The sequence below is a fragment of the Miniopterus natalensis genome, chromosome 12 (assembly GCF_054644295.1).
Source record: "Miniopterus natalensis isolate mMinNat1 chromosome 12, mMinNat1.hap1, whole genome shotgun sequence".
Taxonomy (NCBI): Eukaryota; Metazoa; Chordata; class Mammalia; order Chiroptera; family Miniopteridae; genus Miniopterus; species Miniopterus natalensis.
In genome coordinates, this window is record NC_142092.1 from 73,589,589 (window position 1) to 73,609,947 (window position 20,359).

General features: G+C 57.3%; 1 protein-coding gene across 2 annotated transcripts in view; it reads right to left on the minus strand.

The window, feature by feature from the left end:
- Nucleotides 1–3,163: 3,163 nt before the first annotated feature.
- The window catches only part of CACNA1B (calcium voltage-gated channel subunit alpha1 B), a 127,576-nt gene continuing 110,380 nt past the window's right edge, over nt 3,164–20,359 (minus strand). For both annotated transcript variants that reach the window (XM_087823076.1, XM_087823075.1), the window contains exons 38-47: nt 18,116–18,212; nt 15,536–15,644; nt 11,241–11,348; nt 10,700–10,812; nt 9,759–9,886; nt 8,370–8,505; nt 8,088–8,204; nt 6,851–7,058; nt 6,403–6,656; nt 3,164–6,069 (exon numbers count right to left, since the gene is read on the minus strand). In XM_087823076.1, the coding sequence (XP_087679202.1) occupies nt 5,539–6,069; nt 6,403–6,656; nt 6,851–7,058; nt 8,088–8,204; nt 8,370–8,505; nt 9,759–9,886; nt 10,700–10,812; nt 11,241–11,348; nt 15,536–15,644; nt 18,116–18,212 (1,801 nt within the window). In that variant the 3' untranslated portion in view covers nt 3,164–5,538. The remainder of the gene's footprint in view (nt 6,070–6,402; nt 6,657–6,850; nt 7,059–8,087; nt 8,205–8,369; nt 8,506–9,758; nt 9,887–10,699; nt 10,813–11,240; nt 11,349–15,535; nt 15,645–18,115; nt 18,213–20,359) is intronic.

The following is a 20,359-nucleotide window of genomic DNA, read 5'->3' on the forward strand; positions in this document are numbered from 1 at the left end:
TAAACCTTCGGGCCGCTGCTTTGGCGTGAAGGCTGCTCCGGGGGAACAGGAGGCAGCCTTTCAAAACGTCTTTATTGATTTCAGGGAGAGGGAGGGAGGGAGGGAGGGAGGAACTGGGTGACGAGAGTCCCGGACCGGCTGCCTCCTGCGCGCCCCCTGCTGGGGGCGGGGGAGCCTGCGCCCCGGGCCTGCGCCCCGACCGGAACCGAACCGCGACCTCCTGGACCCCAGGTCGACGCTCAACCGCTGGGCCGCCCCGGCTGGGCTGACTTTTTTAACACCTCGGTGCTGTCGTTTGCATAGTTGCTATTTCCTTGTCTTCAGTTCACAAATCTGTTGTTTCCACAACACTTATGTTACTGTTGAGCCTGTCAACAGACAGGGTTTATAGTTTATATTTTTTACTTATATAATATCCATGTGTGTATTTAAAAAAAAAAATATATATATATATATATTCTCCTGTTCCTCTTCTATTTTTATGTTTGTTAGAAATACTTGAATACACTTGTACAATTTTGGGGGTTTATCATCAGCCCTGTCCTTTCTGTGCTGGTTTCTACTGACTATTTTTTCTTGATATCAGCCACATATTTCTTCACCTGTTGTATTTGGTTGGGTGCCGGACACCACGTCTGTTCATTATGAGGTATCCAGAATCCGATAGGTTTTATTATATCTTGAGTTTTGTTTGGCAACAACTTATTAAATTTCAGACACATTTGTCCTGCTCGAGGCTCCGTGGGTTTTGAAACAACTCCAGGGAGCAGCCATCACCACAGGCGCGTCCCCGCTCCTACGCGCACCCCTCCTGATCTTCCCACCGAGCGGCTCGGGTCGTCAGCAAGGTCCCTCCACTCCGAACGGTCGGCGATTATTTCCAAGGCCTGCGAGAGCCGCAGCAGTTGCTCCGCTCACGGCCTAATGGAAGTTCCGTTTACAGGCGTCCTTCCCAGGTCTCTCGGGGTCTCATCCCACGTGTGTGTAGCTCGGGGTTGAACCAAAGACTCAAAAGGAATCTTGATGTTTCACAGACTCTCTGTTCAAAACCCTGCGCCTGTCCTCTCCCTGCGAACTCCGGCCAGCTCCCCGTTACCACTCCGGCTCCCGGCCTGGCCTCCAGCATTTTAAAATCTGTCCTTCTGTCCAGGGCATGGATCTACTTCTGTCCATGTCCCTTCCTCTGAGGCCTCACCGGGCGAGAGCGTCCTAGTGACTCAGGGTGGAGTCTAGGGTGGCAGTTTCCTCGGGGGGGGGGTGCCTGAGCCCCAGAGGAAATGACTTCCTCGTAAAAATACACATTAATTAAAGGGACCCTAACATAGGGAAAATACAAAGAGATAAATGACCCATCCAGGCACCTCCCCTGCCCCCCAGTTCTCCTCTCATTGTTCTGGGGTCTCCCTCTCCAGGGACAGGGAGGAACAGGGGACGGGGCTGTTGGCAGCTCCCCTAGGATCTGCCCCACCCAGCGTTTTCCTCTCCCGGCCGTGCTGGGCCCAGTGAGCACGCGGGAGGAGGGAGGCTCAGGGGTCACGGATTCTGACGTGCCAGCTAAGCCCCTTCGGTTGGAAGGGGCTGGACTCACAGAAGCAAGATAGATGGCAATTTTTACGTGGTAGAAATAAGCTACCACCTCAAGTTTAAGAGCCGGTCTCGACCTGCAGGCCCAGGTTCTCCCCGACCGCAGGCGTCTGCTGTCTGGCTGTGGCCAGGCCGCGTTCAGCGCTTGCAGGGTCACGACCTGTCCTGGCTGAGGCCGTGAGGGAGGCGACACTTGTCTCAACCACATGGGTGTTGGAAACTGAAACATCCCAAGGGGTGTCCATGCTGCTCAGGTAGCTGCTCGATTGCCCAGCAACATGGTCAGCTCAGTAATTAGTTGTGGGGGCTGGACAGGGCCCAAGCTGGCCTGAGCTGGGGGACCGCAGGCACCTGCCTGGGTGACCGGAGGCCAGGGGCTGTCCTGCCTCAGGCTTGACTGTCCACCGCAGCCCGTGGGATGGGGGAGGGATGCGGACAGACCCAGGGGGGCCCTGCCAGCCCCAGGAGGGCCCCCGGCCCCAGGAGGGCTGCCCCTGGGTGCTGGGATATTGCTGCAGCCATTCCTGTGAGAATCTACACGGGTCCACTGAGTGCCCTCGGGAGCCAGGGCCGAGCTGGAGCTCGGGCTTCCCGGGCACAGTGGGATCACACACGGGGGCGGGGAGGGGACCCTGCTGACCTGAGGCCCCCACAGCCCCAGGCTGAGGTTCAGCTGGACATTTCCTTTTTCTATCAGAGTCCAGGACTGAGGGGCTGGACGGGGGTGTGTGTGTGTGTGTGTCGCAGAAACCACTGGTCCAGCTCAGCCAGACTCAGGGGGGACCCTGGGTGAGTCCTGTCCATCCTGGAGGCTCAGAGAGGCAGGAAGTGGGGGAAGTGAGCCAGTGAGGCTTAACCCCAACCCCTACCCCCCTACCCTAAACCCTAACCCTACCCTCACCTTACCTTGATCTCTAACCCCCAATCCTACCCCTCACCTTAACCTCAAACCCTAACCCTAAGCTTACCCTTCTAACCTTGACCCTGGCCCTACCCAACCGTAATTGTTAACTCCTAACCCTTCATCCCAACCCCGAACCCTGTTTTATTATTTTTAATTTTTTAAAATATAACTTGATTCCAGAGAGAGGAAAGGAGAGGGAGAGAGAGAGATAGAAACATCAATGATGAGAGAGCCATTGATCGAGCCCACAACCCGGGCATGTGCCCTGACCGGGAATCGAACCCCGATCGCCTGGATCCTAGGCCGACCGCTGAGCCACGCCCGGCTGGGCTGAACCCTGTTTTAAATGCCAAACCTAACCACCTTACCTCACTCCTACCTCTTCTAAAAGCGAATTTACCCCACGCAGCCCAGACGTCGCTGCTAATTCCAGCCCGGGCCCACCTTCCACGCTCTCAACCCCCCACGAGCCCCACCGGGGCTCCCCCGCCTTCGTCTACCTGCGTTCAGCCCGACGCTCAGCCTAATCGTGTCCTGTATGTTCTTGGCTCTTCTGTGCCCTCACCGTGCCCGCTGGCCACGTGCCCACGAAATACCCTCCGATGCCCGTGCCTCCCACACATTACCCAGTAGCTTGGTGGGGTTTTGTTTTCGATTTTTTTTTTTTTTGCTAAGTTTTATTTTAATCCAAGGACTTTGCTTCATACAAAATGTCAATGTAGAAACAATAGCAGAATCCAAAGTTTGGCTGATAAATATTACTCAAGCAGCAAACTAGTCAACCACAGAATTTTTTTAAAAGCGAGTCCCAGTCCTGTTGTGTGGTTGGGACTTCTCTGTTTTTGTTTTTTTATAACACTGTTCTTAAATATAAAGTTTTGCAACAAACCTTTGATTTATATCAAATATAATTAAAAATTAACAAATGATTACATTGTATCAAAAAGTACGAAGATATACATTGTCATGCATATGCTTGCATATTGTATATATGTATATATTTTACATGCACACGCCACGTGTTCAAACCACGGCCACTGCTTGACTGGTTCCAGGGCAGACAACTGGTTGATGCATCTCAAATTTGGCAACTCACTGAGGTTTCAGGGGAACGTGACGGCTGGGAAGAGACAGTGCAGAGACAAAACCCAAAGTCAGGAAAACAAGACACACCGTCCACCCCCAGGCCCTGCAATTTCCACCAGTTCCAGCATCTGGAAGACTCGACAGATCAGCGAGGTTGCGTGGCCGGGGAAGCAGCTGTGGTTCCGCACAGAGTGGGCACATTCAGCACGACGGGCAGGGGGCCCAGAGACGAACACCAGAATCCACACACGGCCTCGGCTTCGCGACCAGTCGCGCGATCACACGCAGGCTCCGGCTGGTTGGGTCGTGTTGGAGTGAAACACTCTGTTCGTGGAAAGTTCCCATGTTGTGCCTTCCAGGAAGGAAACGTTATAAAATGGTTTGGTCACAATCGAGCTGAAACCCTACGACAGGTGGCGGTCTTGTGTTTTGTTTCGAGTAAACGTGTGTCTTTTGTTGCATAGCCCTGTGGGTGAACGGCATCCACTCACTGTGACAACTCCACACAGACACACACACATCACACACCAAGTTTCTTCAGGGAGAGTCATGGGGTAAAGCCAATGGGAACACACATGACCCAGCAAAGATCATCGACATTTCAAAACACAGAAGACACACCAGAAGCCGCACGTCCGAACGCTCTTTTCCTTCACAAGAGTCTCAGTGTTTTAGGCACACCCACTGTGGTCTCTTCAGAGAGCGGCCGTGCAGCTGGATTTCGCTGTTGCTGCCTGTCGGTCAGGGCTGGGCTCCACGGCTGCCTCCTGCCAGAGGTCACGGCCTCCAGGTTCCGACTTGGTTCACGGGGCTGCCCTCCTGTCACCTCTCCCACCTGCATAAAGACACTTCCAACCCAGGTCTGTGGGCAGGCACCCGCCCTGAGGATCAGTGTGGACCGAACTGGAAATGCCCCACAGCCCCGGCTCCCTGTGCTTCCCTGGAAACCTTCCACTTGTGGGAGAGACAGGAAAAGGGAAAAGCCGGCTTCTTGTCACACCGCCGATGGCAGCTTTCTACTCGGCTGCCCCTGGAACAGTGTCCACAAACCCAGCGCGGTTCCCACAGCCTTGCGTCACAGCCCCAGAGCCTGGGCCAGAGGGCTCGGAGGTCAGGCACTTGGTTGAGGGCAGCGGGTGCCAGGGGTTGTGGGGGCACCGCCTGGACCCCACAGAAGAGCGTCTCCTCACACGAGCTGGAGATCTCCCCACGGGTGTGAATGTCAAGTCCTGCTAGTGTTTCCTGCCCTGCTCATCTGGTTTCTGTCCTTCCGAGATCAGGTAGACAGAATTGAGGAAGGAGTGACAGGAGTTGCGATTAAAAACCAGGCAGCAGCCAGAACGCTGCAGACTTAGTCCCTCTCAGGGCTGACAGTGTCTGGAGAGGAGAGAGCGTCTAAGAGTATTGAGTCCACTTGCAGTTTACGATTTGAAGGGCAATGCTGTGTGTTTTGTGGACACTGATGAGACCTGCATGCGCCACAGGCCGGGCTCTGGAGGCTGCCGCTCCGCTTCCCATGGACGGGTCCTGAAGGCTCTCCCAGCTGTTCTGCACCACACACTGGGATGAAGGATGCTCCCCAAGATCAGACCTCCTGACAGGTTCCACACAGCACCCCAGAGGCTGAGGTCCTTCACTCAGGATTGGGCTTGCAGGGTCCTGCTCAGCACACAGCCACTTCCTGTGCGAGGCCTGTGGTATGTGGCCCAGGAAGGCAGCACAGCGTGTGTGGGGACAACCACGGGCCTCTACAAAAGGGCTTTAAGTCCACCCAGCAGAAAACAGGAGCCTAAGCAGCAGCAGGGCCTTGGCCTGGCTGGCCCAGGAAGCGAGGCCCCTCCTCCCAGGGGCTGCTGCTGCTGCTGCTGCCTTGGTTTCCACGACTGTCCCAGGAGCCCAGAGTGGATGATAAAACTCATCACCTGGTTGGGGCCCCAGGGTGGTGGCAATGGGGTCGCAGGCACCTAGCACCAGTGGTCTTGGTCCGGGTGGTGGTAGCTGTGCCGAGCGCGGCCGCCTGAGCCGAGCCCCAGAGTGCAGTGGTAGCCATTGGGCACCCGGCGCAGTGGGTGGGACTGGGAGGTCAGGGAGGACACGTAGGAAGTCCGGGAGGAGCGGCCCGAGTTGGTGGCCACAGCCTCCTCAAAGGTGAGCATGTCCTCTGGTTGGGTGCGCACTGCGGCGTCACTGTCCAGACGCTGCCCCAGGTAAGGGTCAGAGCCAATCCGAGAGCTGGGGACGAGCGGCTGACTGAGGGGGTCCCTCTGGAGCAGGGCATTGTGTTCTGAAAGGCCTCGGCTCAGCCGGCCCGGGGAGAAGGTGGGGAGACTGCTCTGGGCCCCGGCGAAGTGCACGGGCGAGGAGTTGGCTGTCTTGTAGGTGACACTGGGCCGGGGCGTCAGTGGAGTCTGGGGAAGCTGCCTCCGCCCACCGCGGCCAGGGGTGCTAGCACCAGATGTGGACAGTAGGGGGCTCCCGTTTACGGAACCGCTGCCCTACAGGAAACCAGAACAGAGCAACTCAAAGGACAGGTCCAGCCACAGAGCAGGTGCAGGAGGCATGGGGTGGGGGCGGCCGGCACAGAAGGGCGGATGGAGGAAGGCAGAGGGTGCGGTTAGGCGTTGGATGATGGTGACGAGAGGCAGATTGACCACAGGCCAGCCCAGCACGGCCGGAAGGAAAATAAGAAAGTGGTAGAGCCGTGGATAAGCCAGGAGGGGTCGAGGCAGATAGAGGAGGGGCAGGGACTTAGACCCAGGAACAGGGACTGAAGGGGGCACCCAGGAATTTGAGGGCCGTGGTAGAAGCAGTAGGCCGTCTCGGTGTACCTGTCTCGGGGGTCCTGGCTCCTGCCCAGCGGTTGGCGATGTGGGATGGCTGCAGAGGGAGGGCCTGGGCTGCAGGGGCTCCCGGCCCCCAAAGCGGTCACACGAGTAGAAGCGCTGCTTCTCAGAGGAGGAGGAGGAGGGCTGCCTGCGCTCCTGGGACCGACCCCGCTCCTGCCGCTCCTGCCTGCGCTCCCGCCGGCCGCCTGTGGGCCCCTCTCCTGGGGGCGGCCCTGGCCCTGCAGTGCTGCTGGGGGCTGCCCAGGAAGAGGAGAAGTCACCCCAACTGAGCCAGGATGCAGGAAAATGCCCTCACCCCAGATCCAGTACCCAGGCCAGCAGAGAGTCCCAAGGGAAGGGCTGGGGTCATGAGATGCAGGAATTTGAGGGTCCCCCACGGGCTCTCAGAACCCCAGCTCAGGCACCACCACTGGATGTGCCCCATACACACCACCATCTGCATCTGCGGATAGGCTGGGCCCCTTCTCCAGGGACTTCTGTTTCCTGTCCCGGCGGCGGTGGCAGCGGTGGTGGTGGTGGGGGGCGGCCTGGCTGGCTGGAGCCCGGTCCAGGGCGGCATTGCAGAGATGAGCCACATGGGGGCGCTGGGGCGCCAGCGTGGAGACTGAGCGCTTCATGGGGCTGGCCTCTGAGGCCGCCTGTGGGGACACGGGGAGATGCACAGCTTCAGAGGGGCCTGGAGGAGGCTCCAGGGGGCCCGGCACACAGCAGAACACACCCCTCAGGGAGAACTGGGTCCCACAGTCGGGGCACCTCTCAGACAGGGTAGGGGGGCTCCCTGGGGTCCGCTAGGCACTTCTCTGTCCCTGGAGAGCTCCTCCCTGGGACCCACTCTCTTCAAGAGCATCTGCACAGGGTGCTGCTCATTGTGTGACCTCCCCCAGGCTGGGGTGGGGGGCAGTGAGCAGAGATGGGAGGAAGTGAGGGACTGGCGAGAGCAGAGCCACTGCTGACGGGAGTGACAGTTACCAGAATAAAGTCCAAATTAACTGTTTAGAGCCAGAAACCACAAAAGGAGGAGGGGCAGGGCCAGGAGGAAAATGCAGGGAGGGCCAACATTGGGAACTGCACGCAGCTGGGCAGCCCTTCTCCAGCCCCTCACCTGCCTGGCAAGTGACAGCAGTGCCCCTGACATGGCCTCAGGTCTGCAGACCCCTCCCTTTGTCCTGTAAAAGGGCTCAGCCCAGGACACACAGAGCCCAGCCTCTGCCCAGGGCCTCCTGCTGTCACCAAACCTGTTCCAAAGGAGCAGGGCCAGGAGGGGGCACTGCCTCCAGCGTCCGGAGCAAGACCAGGCCAGGACACTCCCAGAGCCTCTGAGAGTTCAAGAACAGTGAGGGGAAAGGGTGGACGGAGGTGGGAGGCACCTGTGCATTTTCTAGGGGAGGGCGGGGCTGGGGTGGGAGAGGCGTGTCCCTGAGAGAAGAAAGGGTGGGTCAGGGACCAGGGCTGTCAAGCCCCACAGCTGGTGGTGGGAACTCCTGACTGGCCTGTTTGCAACTCTGGAGACTAGCATCGCATGCAACTGGGCTGACAATGTCCAAGCTGCAGTGCAGCTGGGGAGGCTCCACCCCAACAAAGCCTGCACACGGGACCAGTCCCTCCATGCCACGTCTCCTCACCCCACTGCCCCACCCGCCCACCAGACCAACTCCCAGACCACCCACCTGGGTCTCTGCTGCCAGGCGGGGCATGGAGGCCGCTCGGCCCTGGCTCTCCAGCCCGGACTGGGGCTCCCCGTCAGGGCCCCTCAGGGCCATGCTCTGCATCTGGACATCCACAGCCTGGGGGTGCAGCAGCCCCAAGTCACACACCCTGTATCCTACTCTCACCTTCTCTTCTGTCCCGTCAACCACCTCCCTCCCGTCACACCCCGCCCCCACTGCGCCCTGCCCCCACTGCACCCTGCCCAGTCCCACCCTGTCCCCAGCCCTGGGAGCCCTCCTCACTGGTTTTCCTGGCTGCACCACTGGGATTTCTGTCGAGTGGCCTCGCTCCAAGGGGGCCCTTGCCTCATAGGGCACTTCTTGCGTCCTCTGAGTGCCCCAGGAAACAGACTCCTTGATGCCACTCTCTTGGGTTTGCCTGTGGAGAAGGGAGGTTTGTCCCCTCAGCTCTGACGTCTGTACACAGCAGAATGTCCATCAGGAGCTGGTCTAATTGCCAGGAACCTCTACTCCCTATTGAGAGCCAGAAGGAGCCCAGGGGTGTGTGGCCCTTCAGTCACTTATGAGCAGGGGGACAGGAACAGACATGGACCCAAAGCTGTGGCTCAGAAGGGATGGGCAGAGATGGGACCCACACAAGGGAAACCTGGGCCCACCGGCCCCAAAGGAGCTGGCCCAGGCCTAGCCCCCAAACCTATCAGTCTGGCCCTTGAACTTGAGAAGTAACACCCACTAAGTTAGGGCAGTTTGTTACCCAGCAAAAGCTACCTGACTAACGTGAACACAAATCCGACTTCTAAGAAGGAGCGGAACGGGTAAGGAGAGGAAGAACCGGGAGCCCTCCCATGGGTGCTGCCCCGCTGCCTCCTCCAGGCCTCAGGCTGGGGACCCGCCACTCAGCCCCTGCTAGGCAAGAAAAGCCAGCGTTGGTCCATGCTGGGATAATGGGGTGTTTGCAGAGGCAGGGCCTCAGCTGGCCCAGGCGGGAGGCTGGCTGAAAGGACCCTGCCCTCGAGTGGAGCCAACCTGGCTGCGGGCAACCACCCCTCAGCTCTGCACAGTGCACAGCCAGGGCCTGTTCCTCTGTATTGCTTGGTCTGGGTTGTTCTTCACCAAGAATTACTGTGGCCAGAGTCACGTGATACAGAAGGACCTCGCCAATTTGTCTGCAAAATACAGCTGCTTTGGGCCTGACAGGAGAATTAAGATCTGGGAGCAACTCCAGGAGGATCAGAACACTACTGGTCCCTGACAGCAGCCGGTGAGCCCCATGGGAGCTCGTCTCTAAGTCTGTGGACAGCAGGGGGAGACACAGCACCGGGGGAGGGGAGCTGAAGGGAACCGGGTCCACCACCAGCCTCAGTGCAGCCAGAGGTGCTGACTGTTCAGTCGGCCACAGGGACTGTTCACCTGGACGAGCAGGTCTGCAGCTGATAAGCACGGGGCCAATCTCGGGAGCCTTGAAGGGACCTGTGTCCTCAGAGCAGGGAGGGGGAGCAACTAGAGTCCTGCTTTCCCCAAACCATCAACCACCCTGGGGAGCACTCACTCCCCAGCTCCTGCTCCGGACTCCAATGCCCCTCCCCAGGCTCACAAAGCCCCGCCCACCCTCTCTAGGCTCTGCCCACAGGGCCTCTCCCCGGCCCTGCCCCGGCCCCGCCCAGCACTCACACGGCCCCGCCATTGCTCAGGGAGGCTGAGCTCTTCTGCTGAAGAAAAACCCGGGCTCCTCGGAGCACAGCCGGCTGCGTCTGCTCCAGTGTAGCCTTCAGAGGGTGAAACAGGGACACCGGGCCCATCTACAGAAGGGATGCAGGGGAGACGAGCTCTGAGGGCTGGGGTGCCCCACAGACGCCCAGCACCACAGCACCTCGGGACCCGTGGGACGGGGCAGCTCGCGTGGGGTGAGGTCTGTCCGCTGCACCCTCATCCCCACCTACGGGCGGGCAGGGACCTGCTCCCCATGGGGTCTGAGTGACTCCAGGGAAGTAATTTTACTTCTTGGATCCTCCGTCTCCCCACCTACAAAGTCCGGGGGCTGAAGCAGATTACAGACGGCAGTTCACCTCATCACCGTGAACCCACTGGCAGGGGCTGCTGGAGCCCCGGCTGAGAATTCTGGGGAGATTTCGGGGCTTGGTGGGACGTCTGCGACAGACAGGGAGGGGCCAGCCACTTGCCCTCCCCGGTGGGTGATGCCCCTGTAAGCTCTGAGCACAAGGCAGCTTTCTAGACAGAACCTACAGGTGGCCACGGAAGGTTCAGCTGTGAGGAGGTCGTCACCTTCAAGGGTGACATCAGGAAGATGGCCCAATTCACCAAATCGCGAGGGGAACAGACGGTGTCCCTGGGCCCTCAGTTTGAACCTCTCTGGCCCCTGCCTGTGCCTGGGTGAGCATCTTTTCCACCACTCAAAACTGTGCTCTTGCCCGGGCCTCTGCTCCCAGCCCTCTTCTCTTCTGCCCTGAACACAAGCACCCCGTCAGGGGCTTCACAAAACCACCCCGCAGCCAGCTAAAGGCTGCATCAGGTTTTAAGACTCTGCCTTCCCTTCCCCATGGCCTTTCCCGCGGCCACTGTCAGCTGCGCCCTGGAAGTCCCGGAGCCGGTACCTGGGACAGGCCTCCAGGAGCTTGGTGGGTCTGGTCTCTGCTGGTCTTGCTCTGTTTGTAGAAGTCGAAGATCATCAGAGCTGCGTAGACCTTCCCCACCGTCATCTCGTCAGCTGGAGAGAGCAGCAGGGAGAAAAAATAGGGGCTAGAGCTTGGAGGAGACAGGATGGAGGAGCCACAGAGCAAGGGTGGAGCCTGGTGAGGAAACAGGCCCTGCCCGGGGACTACTGAACACGCTTAGGCAGGGCATGTGGCTTGGCCAAAAGGCCCCCCAAGCAGTGCCTCCAGACAGGAACCAGTTCCCTCTGCTTGGGGGGGAGCTCCTCCCACAAAGTGGAGTCAGAATTTAACCTTCAGCACCTCATTTTTCAGGGCATCTCTAACTGGCGTCCTGCTACCTTTTCTTTGGATTTTTTGAAGTGAATTCCACACACTAGGAGTGTGGATGGCCTTCTCCACGACACCTGCGCACCGGCTCCACCTCTCCAAGGTCCCTGCTCTGCCTCTGGGTGGGACACAGCAGACGTCTCCCCTCACTTACGTTTGTGGGGCGGCACCAACAAGTCCAGAGTCTTCTGGGGAAGATTGGCCCACACACAGGAAATCTCCTTCCTCAGTTCTGCATCACACTGGTGCTGCTTCGTGCCGGCTGGGGCAGCACAGGGTGGAAAGGGAGAGGGGTTAGGAGCGACCCTATGGCCCCCTGGGGAATGGGCAGAGGTGGGCAGGCAGGAGAGGCATGGTGGGGGGAGTCGGGGCAGAGACAGTGCTGGGAAGAAGGTGCTGTGGGGGCTGGTCAGAGATGTTCCTGCTGGGAACTCATGGGTGTGCACGCATGTGCACGTGGTGGGAGAAGGGGTGGCACTGGGAATGGGGAGGGGTGTGGTGATGCTCCTGACACTCATCCGTCCACTCAGCACCCACCAAATGTCAGGGGCTGTCACCAGTGATGGAACAAAACCAGGGAACTGGCCCTTGGAGGAACAGGACTTTAGTCCACAATTACGTGGAGATAAGTAAAAAAATCCAGCATGTTGGACAGAGGGGAAGCCAAGCGGGGAGGGATGAGAGTACGGGAAGGTTGCGGTCTGGACAGGGGGCCAGGGGCGGTCTCATGAGAAAGTGGCGTGTGCACTAAGACCCTGAAAACTGCAAGGAACCACTTGAGGTGCACACAGGAGCTGAAGGCAGCGCTGGGGCAGGGGGAGGGGTGCAGGTGCTGACAGAGCAGCAGGATGAAGTCTCTGCCTACGCCAGGTTTCTAAGGTGTTACCCATCCCATGAATTTTGGTAAATGCTCAAGGCCGTGTATCCACCACCACAACCAAGACACGAGGCACAGCACCACTGCCAGAGTCCCCTGCACCCCTCCCCGGCCACCCCTGGCGCACTGCCTGCCTCCGCCGTGGGCCATGTCTGAATGCCATACAAACGGCCCTGCACCGGGAGCTGGCCTGCGGGTCTCACCTTCCCACGCCAGTCTCCCAGCATCTGCCTGCTTACTGCTGAGTGCTCGCTCCTCGTGTGGACAGGCCACAGGTCACCCGCTCATTGGATGGATGTCTGATGTGTTCACAGTTTGGGGCCATTATGAGTAAAGCCACAGACTTTCGCGTGTGGGCTTTGTGCACATTTCACTTCACCCTTTTCATCTCTCTGCCCATTGACGATGTTGAGCATCTTTACATGTGTTTATTAGTCACCCCTGTATCTTCCTTGGCTACCTGTCTGTTCAAGTCACTTGCCTATTTTTATTTTTATTGGGTTATTTTCTCATCGCCAAGTTGTAAGACATCTTTACGTAATCTGGAAATCAATCCTATATCCATGTGTGTTTCACAAATATTTTCTCCAACTCTCTGACCTGTCCTCATTTTGTTAAATATGTTTCGAGAAGCAAAAGTTTTTAATTTGATAAAGTTCAATTTATCAGTGTTTTTTCTTTTATGGCTCATGCTTTTTGTATCTTAAGATAATCTTTGCTTATCTAATTTCTCCAGTACCATGTGTTAGCAAGATGATCTTTTCTCCATTAACTGCCTTTGCAACAACACTGAAAACTGAATGACTATATAAGGTGAGTCCTTCTCAAGTCTGTTGCTCCACTGACTATGTCTCCAGCTCGTCACCAGTACCACGTGTCTCGACCAGTGCAGCTCAGGAAGTCTTTGACTCAGGGAGGGTGATTTGTCCAACTCTGCTGTTTTCAATACTGTTTTTGTTAATCAAGTTCTTTTGCTTTTCTACATATGTTTTAGAATTGGTTTGTAAGTTTCTACCCAAAAGGTCCATTTTGATTTTGAATGGAGTAACATGAATTCTGTTGGTCGATATGAGAAGAATCAACATCCTAACAATATTGAGTCTTCTAATGCATGGATACAATATTGTGCTTGATTTAGGTCTTCAAGTACTTAAGCCAATGTTTCGACATTTGCCTTTTATCAGATTGAGAGAGTTTTCTTGAATTCTCATTTATGTAGAATTTTTAAAATAAAAAATGTTCATTGAATTTTGTCAAATGCTTTTTATGCATCAATTGAGGTGATTATACAGTTTTCCTTTTTTGATGTATTAAATTATATTGATTTTTAAACATGAACCAAAATGCGTTCCTGAAATAAACCCTATTATTATTATTTTTATTATTTTTATTTTTAAATTCTCACCTGAGGATATTTTTTCCATTGCTTTTCAGAGAGAGTGGAAGAGAGAGAAAGAAAAACATTAATGTGAGAGAGACACACACACTCCCTGGCCAGGAATGGAGCCTGCAACCGAGGTATGTGCCCTTGGCCAGAATCAAGCCCAGGACCCTTCAGTCCACAGGCCGAAATTCTAACCACTGAACCACACTGGCCAGGGCATCATGTATTCAGTGTGTGTGTGGCTAGACTGAATTTGCTACATTGTATTATTCAGTGTGTGCGTGTGTGGCTAGATTGAGTTTGCTACATTGTATTATTCAGTGTGTGTGTGGGGCTAGACTGAGTTTGCTATTTTGTATTACAGATTTTTGTGTCTATATTCATGAGAAATGTGGGTCTGCAATTTTTTCGTAATGTCTTTGTTCGGTTTTGATATCAAGTAATGCTGGCCTTGTAAAATTAAGTTGAAAAACATCCTCTCTCCTTCTATTTTCTGGAAGGGTCTGTATGGAATTGGAATTATTTCCCCCTTAAATGTTTGGCAGACTTCACCAGTGGAACTAACTGGGCCTGAGATTTTGTTAGAAGACTTTTTACTATGAATTTAATTTCTTTAATAAATATAGTACTACTCAGGTTATCTATTTTTTTAGGTCATCTATTTTTGAATATGCTTGATAATTGTGTCAAACAATTTTTCCATTTAAGTTGTTTAAGTTTTTGACATAAAGTTGTTCATAAAATTGTTGCCCAGTTAGTGTTGGCAGGACCTGTAGTGACGTTTCCACTTTCATTGCTGACACTGGTTATTTCTATCTTCTTCTTGTTGTGATCAGTATAGCTAGAGGTTTGTTCATTTTATTGGTTTAATTTTCAACTTGATCATTCTGGCTGTTGTGTTAAAGGGAGACTGAGAACAAGCACAGAGAGCAGCTTGGAGCAGGAGGTGGCACTGGGAGAGGGTAGGAGGAGGATCCTATTCTGGCTGTATTGTGAAGGCAGAGTCGAAGATAAGAGATAAGACACTGACCAGAAAAGAAATGGGGTGAGGCAAAAAGAGCTATAATGCCAGGGTGTTTGCCCTGAGCCACTGGAAGAACAGTTTGCACTGATGGGGCGGGAAGACCGTGGACTATCTGGAGCTCAAGTCCGAGCAAGTGAACTCTGGGAAGCTTACTGGGCCCCCAAGTGCAGATGGTAAGTAACCTGTGGGATACACAGGCGAGAGTTCAGCAGGAGGCCCGGACTAACACCACGAAGTTGGAATTCACAGTATTTAAGCCATGGGAATAGATGGAGATGACAAAGACAGCAGTCAGAGACTGCGAAATAAGCTAGAAAAAACCCCAACAACAGGTTCTGAAGAGAAGGGCATGAGAGTGGAGAAGAGGCTGCAGCGAGGCCTGAGGTCAGGGCTGAGACCTCTGAGAGCAGTTCCAGGGTGTGCTGCGGGGGCCGCCTGACAGGAGACGGGGGACAAGAAATCAGGGACAGTACACGCCAGACTCTCAAGCTGTTTGCTTTGAAGGAAGAAAAACAGGGAAGTTGGTGGAGGGAGAAGAGAAGGATTTTTAAAAGTGGGAGAAATAACACTATGTTTATACATCAATACAAATACTCCCGTGGAGAGACCGGGTAAGACCCGGTTAGGTAATGAGAACAGGCCCTAGTGTGGGAGGCGGGGCTGGCCTGGCCTCACCCATCAGGGACAGTCAGCTGAGCTCCAGGGAGAGATGCAGGGAGGGGTGTGGGTGGGTGGTGATGGCACAGGTCCCTGCGGTGACTGACTTTCTCTGGGAAGGGGACGCTGTCATCATGTGAGTGTCAGGGTGGGAGGACCTGCTGAGGGCTCCTCTCTCCTTGACCTGGAGCAGGCTACGTGGCCCTCTCCTCAAGTCAGGGCCCCAGGGAGGACTGAGCTCTCTAGGGAGGGGCAGGAGCAGGCGGCGCTCCAGCTCCAACACTCAGCAGCACTTGGTAACAGGACAGGGCATTTATTCTCATGTGCCTCAGTTTCCTTATATAAAGAGGGGGCGTTACAGGGCTAATGTGCAGGACGGCTATCAGGGGACAAATTCAGTCTCTCCAGACAGGCTCCACAACCCCTTCCTGCACAGCTGCCCGGGTGGCTCTCAAGGGCAGCTGTGCCGCCCTGGCCTGGTGCCCTTCCCAAGATGACCTCACTCACCTGGAGCCAGCTTGATCTCCAGTGCAGTCCGGATGAGGGCCATCAGTGTGGACGTGAAATGGACGGTCATATCCTCATTGGAGATGGGCATGTTCATGCGAACCAGGCGCTGGGAACAGGGGGGCAGGTCAGGGCCAGGCCTCCAGAGGTCCCCTGCACCCACAGCCACTCAGTGCTGGAGGCCCCTGGAGGTGACCCCTGCAGGTGCCAGGGACAAAAAGAGGTTGGGTAGATGGAGGTTTTGCCAGCATTCCCACAAGCCCCTGGACCCCTGCCCTCATGTGAGCTGAGGATTCTCCTGGCTGCAGAAGGTAGAAGTCCAGGTAAAGACTATACCCTAGGGCTGGCTGAAGCCTGACTCACCCTGAACGAATAGGCGCCTCCTCAGCCAGAGGACCCCCTGCCTGCTGCCCGGGGCAGGGATGAGGGTGCATGGCCCAGCCTGAGGGGAAGGATCTGGGCTGCAGGACCAAGGCTGGGCCCTGGGACAACCCATGGACGGGAGGGAAGATCCTGTCCTTACCCCCAAGTCCAACCTCATCTCTTCCATCACAACAAGGAGCACGGGACAGGGGGTCGCGTAGCCGGGAGCACGGCTCGCAGGAAGGCATCCCTCAGCCCCAGGAAGGCTTCTGTCTCTAGGGGGTGTGGAAGAGACCCAGCGCCACTCACCTGGGGCAGCCTGGAGACTCAGAGACCAGCTCTAGTGGAAAGACCCCAAAGAGCTGGGGCTGCACAGGCCCTGGGCTCAGCCAGCACGGGGATGGCCGGGAGAGGCTCAGGGCCATGCTGCAGGGACACAAGTGCTCCAGACCAGATGGCTAGTTCCCATCAGATGCGGGGTCCCCTTTCCTCTTTTCAGTTTCTGAGGACAGAGCAGCTGTCTGGTACTCACCCCCCTGGGCATAGCCAGCAGCTTGCAGCGCCCGAGGCTCTAAGGACTGACGTGCCCTCCAGGAGGAAGAGGGTCTCAGGTGTGTGCTGTGTCCTGAGCATGGAGGGCACTGGGACCCACCTGTCCTTACCCAGCAGCCTCTGGTCTCCTTCCACAGAAGGGGGGCTAGAGACGGGCACAGGGCCCTCCCGGGTTTGGGGGTCCTCTGCCCAGCCTGTAGCCTATGAGGGGACGGCCCTCTGCCCCCAGCACTGCCCTGAGTCCTAGCTCCGAATTTAATCCCCTGCCTGATGGAGGTCGGGAGGCCAGAGGTATGAACCCAGACCCTGTCCCCTGAATGCTGGCAAAGCCCCATGTGGCACATTGACCACGGTCCCAGGAGCTCATAGGTCACCTGTGTGTGACACAGCCTCCCTGAGACTGGCATCAGTAGCAGAGAGAGGCAGGGGGCTCCTCTCCAGGGACTTGGGGAGTCAGGGAACCATAAAGGAGCAAAGCAGGAGGTTCCCAAGAGAGGAGGGCTCCGTCCAGGGCACCTTCCCCTTGAGGGCCTGGCATCTCAGGAGCAACAGAGGGGGTGGGCCAGGACAAACAGACAGACAGGCCTTTCTACTCTGGGCCTAGACCCTCTGGCCACAGCACTCCGGCCATCTCCTGCCACCTGCCCAATCCACCCCACCTACCCTGTGGCCCACCCTGGCCCCAGTGTCATTGTGGACAGAGCTCTCTTCTCGGGGACAAAGCCACGGTCTTGCATGCGGGGCTTCTAGGCAGGCACTACACTCACACCAGGTGGGGGTGGGGGGTTGGGGGACTATGTTGAGCCAGGGGACAGACAGATCCAGAACCAGAGCACAGAGACAGACAGACAGCATGGACAGACCAGACAGATGGAAGCTCTGGTGGGAAACTCTCAGAGAGAGGGAGACGCAGGAGGCTCCAGACACAGGCTGGCTGTGTGCTGGACACTGGGCTGGGAGGGCTCTTGGTGGGACCTGGAGGAACATGAGGGGGTCAGGATGCATGGCGGGGGTGGGGGAGCAGGCTTGGGGCTGGACCATGTGTTCCTCAGTTTACTCCTTCCTGCAGCTCAGCCAACTGCATCCTCAGCAACTGGGAGGTGGGGGGATGGTCACAGGGCCACCTAGGCCCTGGGACTCTGCTGGCCTGGCAGTGAACCCTGCAGGATACCTCTTCCTGGCACCCTCCCTCCTCTGTGCCACCGTGGGCCCACAAGGCCCAGCACACACACTTCCTTCCCAGGCCCCTGCAGCCAGCCCGGGACATTCTGCAGGTGGGGACCTGGGGGGCTTCCTCACATGCACCTCCCCCAGGCCCCTCCCCCCTGGTCAGACCGGAGGGTGAGGAACCAAGGAGCTGAGTGTGGAACTGAGTCCAGAACAAGGTCTCTCTCAGAAAAGCGAGTGTTGTCCTCATTCTAGGGAGGAGGGAGGAGGGAGGAGGGAGGAGGGAGGGGATGGCTCTGTCTCTGTCTTCCTGAGCCTCCAGGGGGACTTTTGGGGGCAGCCCTGGGGGACAAGGGGTGGTGCAGAGATACCATCGGGTGTCCGTGTCCCTCTGTCTGGGAAGGAAGCAAAGATGGCTGGGGCAGAGAAGAGAAACAGTGAGACAGCAGAGTGGCAGACAGACAGACGGACAAGCCTCGGAGCAGGGTCGGGGTCTACCTTGTACGCCACTCGAGCAGGGCATTTCTTCCCCAGCCCCAGGGGCGGGGACATGTGTTTCAGCATCTCAAACATGTCACTGTAAGTGATGCGCCCACTGCGCCCGGCCCGGGGCAGAGGCAGAGGGTCCACAGGCGGGGGGGGCGGGAGGAAGCAGAGAAGACAGGTCCGTTAGCGTGTCGGAGAGGATGCGAGTTGGGTGAGTCGAAGGAGGGTCCGTTCCACTGCGCCCTCCGCCCCAGCCTCACCTCACACTCCGGCCCCTCGCAGGGCGGCGGGCGGGTGACGTCTGAGCTAATGAACATGAGGGATGAGGAAGGGCTGCATCGGGGCGGCTTTGGGTTGTCAGCTTCTGATTTTACACTTTTAGAAACTACAGATAACGCCAAATCAAAAAGGGCGGTTTCACTGTGCAGGGGAGCTGGCAGGCGTGGCTGTGGCCACTGGGGCCGCCCCAGAGCCACGACGGAAACGCCAGCTTCCCTCAGTGTCGGTTTGCTGCCAAGTCAGCCGGGAGGCTAACAGGTGGAGAACCACCTGAACAAGCAGGGGCCAGGGCGGAGCTGCACTGTCCTGCAGGAGCTGCGGCTCAGACAAGCAGGACGTGGCCAGTCCTGCTCCAAGCCAGAGACGCCCGAGGCGGGCCCAGGGCAGGGCTGCTGCTGGGGTCAAACTGGGCAGGAAATGGGGGCTGCGCAGGTGGGGTGGGTGGGGGCAGCTGGGGTGGATTGTGGCCTGGGGCCACCCCTGCACCCTCCTGACGCTGAGCCAGGGGCAGGGCAGGGCCAGCCCTCGGGCTAAAGCTCCAGATTCAGGAGACCATCTGGGGCCAGTGACTATTTCCCCAAGGTAGACGGGCCTGAACCTCACCTCCACCCATGGGATACCTCCTACGGGACCTGTTGGGGTCCCAGAGACACAACAGGTTCAGGCCACCCAGCAGAAGGGAACAGCTTTTTCCTGCAGGCAGATCCTCCCTGGGCCTGGCCCTTGGCCCAGGGTTCCCAGCCTTGGCTGCGAGATCGTCCAGAGGGGAAGCAGGAGGGCCCTCTGCCTCTGTCCTCTGCTCCCCAGGGACCAGAGTCCCTGGGGTGCTGGGCTCTTCCGACCCAGAGGGGCAGTAGTCCTGGTCTGCTTGTGCCCACGTCCTCTCCTCCGGGCCCTAGGCCTCCAGTTTCTCTGACCATTAGCCCACCCTTGAGAGCCCGGGAGCAATGCTGGGTGAGACTTGGCCCCTGGCTCCCACGCAGCAGGCCGAGCTCACGGCTCAGCCAGAAAGCTGTGTCTCTGTCTCACAGGCTGTCTGTCCCAGCCGGCTGGAGGGCTGGAGGGTCGGGAGATTGGACAGGGACCGAAGCGCCCAGGAGTGTGGAGGGCGGGGCGGGGCAGGAGGAGAGAGGTGAGGAGAGGTCATTCCTGAACCAGGCAGGGAGTGTGCCGCGTCTGCGCCAGGCAGGGAGAGTATGTCAGATGGAGGCTCTGAAATTGCAAACCTTGTAGGCCAACCTACGAGGGCAGCTCTTCCCTAAGCCAACGGGCGGCGCAATACAACGCAACAAACTGTACATATCCTTATAATGAATCCGGCAACTGGAAAGGAAACGGCATAGGTTATGGCAACCGAGGCGCGATGAGTCTGCCCTGCCCGCCCACCCAGCCTGATGGGCAGATGTGCGGGTGGAGGGGGCAGCTGGACAGGCAGCTCCCTGTGGGGCCCGCGGCTGGGAGCCCCCAGAGCAGGACAGGAGTCAGTCTGTGAGCCCCACTCTACACACACAACCACAGTGTCCCTGCCCCGTGCTCCCCGCCCTCTGGCAGCCCCATCTCATGGGTGCCTGAGCTACCAGGGTCTCTCCTGATTACCCTCACCTCCCTGAGCGGGCAGCCCTCCCCTGGAATCTGAGGTCCAGCGAAGGACCCTAGCCCCAGGGTCCGCTTCTCTTCCCTGCACTATGCAGCTCAGTCTAGTCAGCTCCAAGCTGTGAGGTCTTACTTCTGGAGAAAGGGGAAGAAAGAGGGAGCCCCACTGTGGCCTCCCCCAAAGTGCACACCAACCTCACGGGACCTGAGGACCAACGCTAAAGGGCTGGGAGTGCAGTGGAGCCCAGCCTGACAGTCATCTGGCCTCAATCCACAGCCAGGTCTGGATTCATCTCTCTTCTGCCAGCAAACCGCTCAGATGCCACCAGACTAAAAGTGTGAGCCTGATACTGTCACTTGAATTCAGAAACTATCCCTACGGTC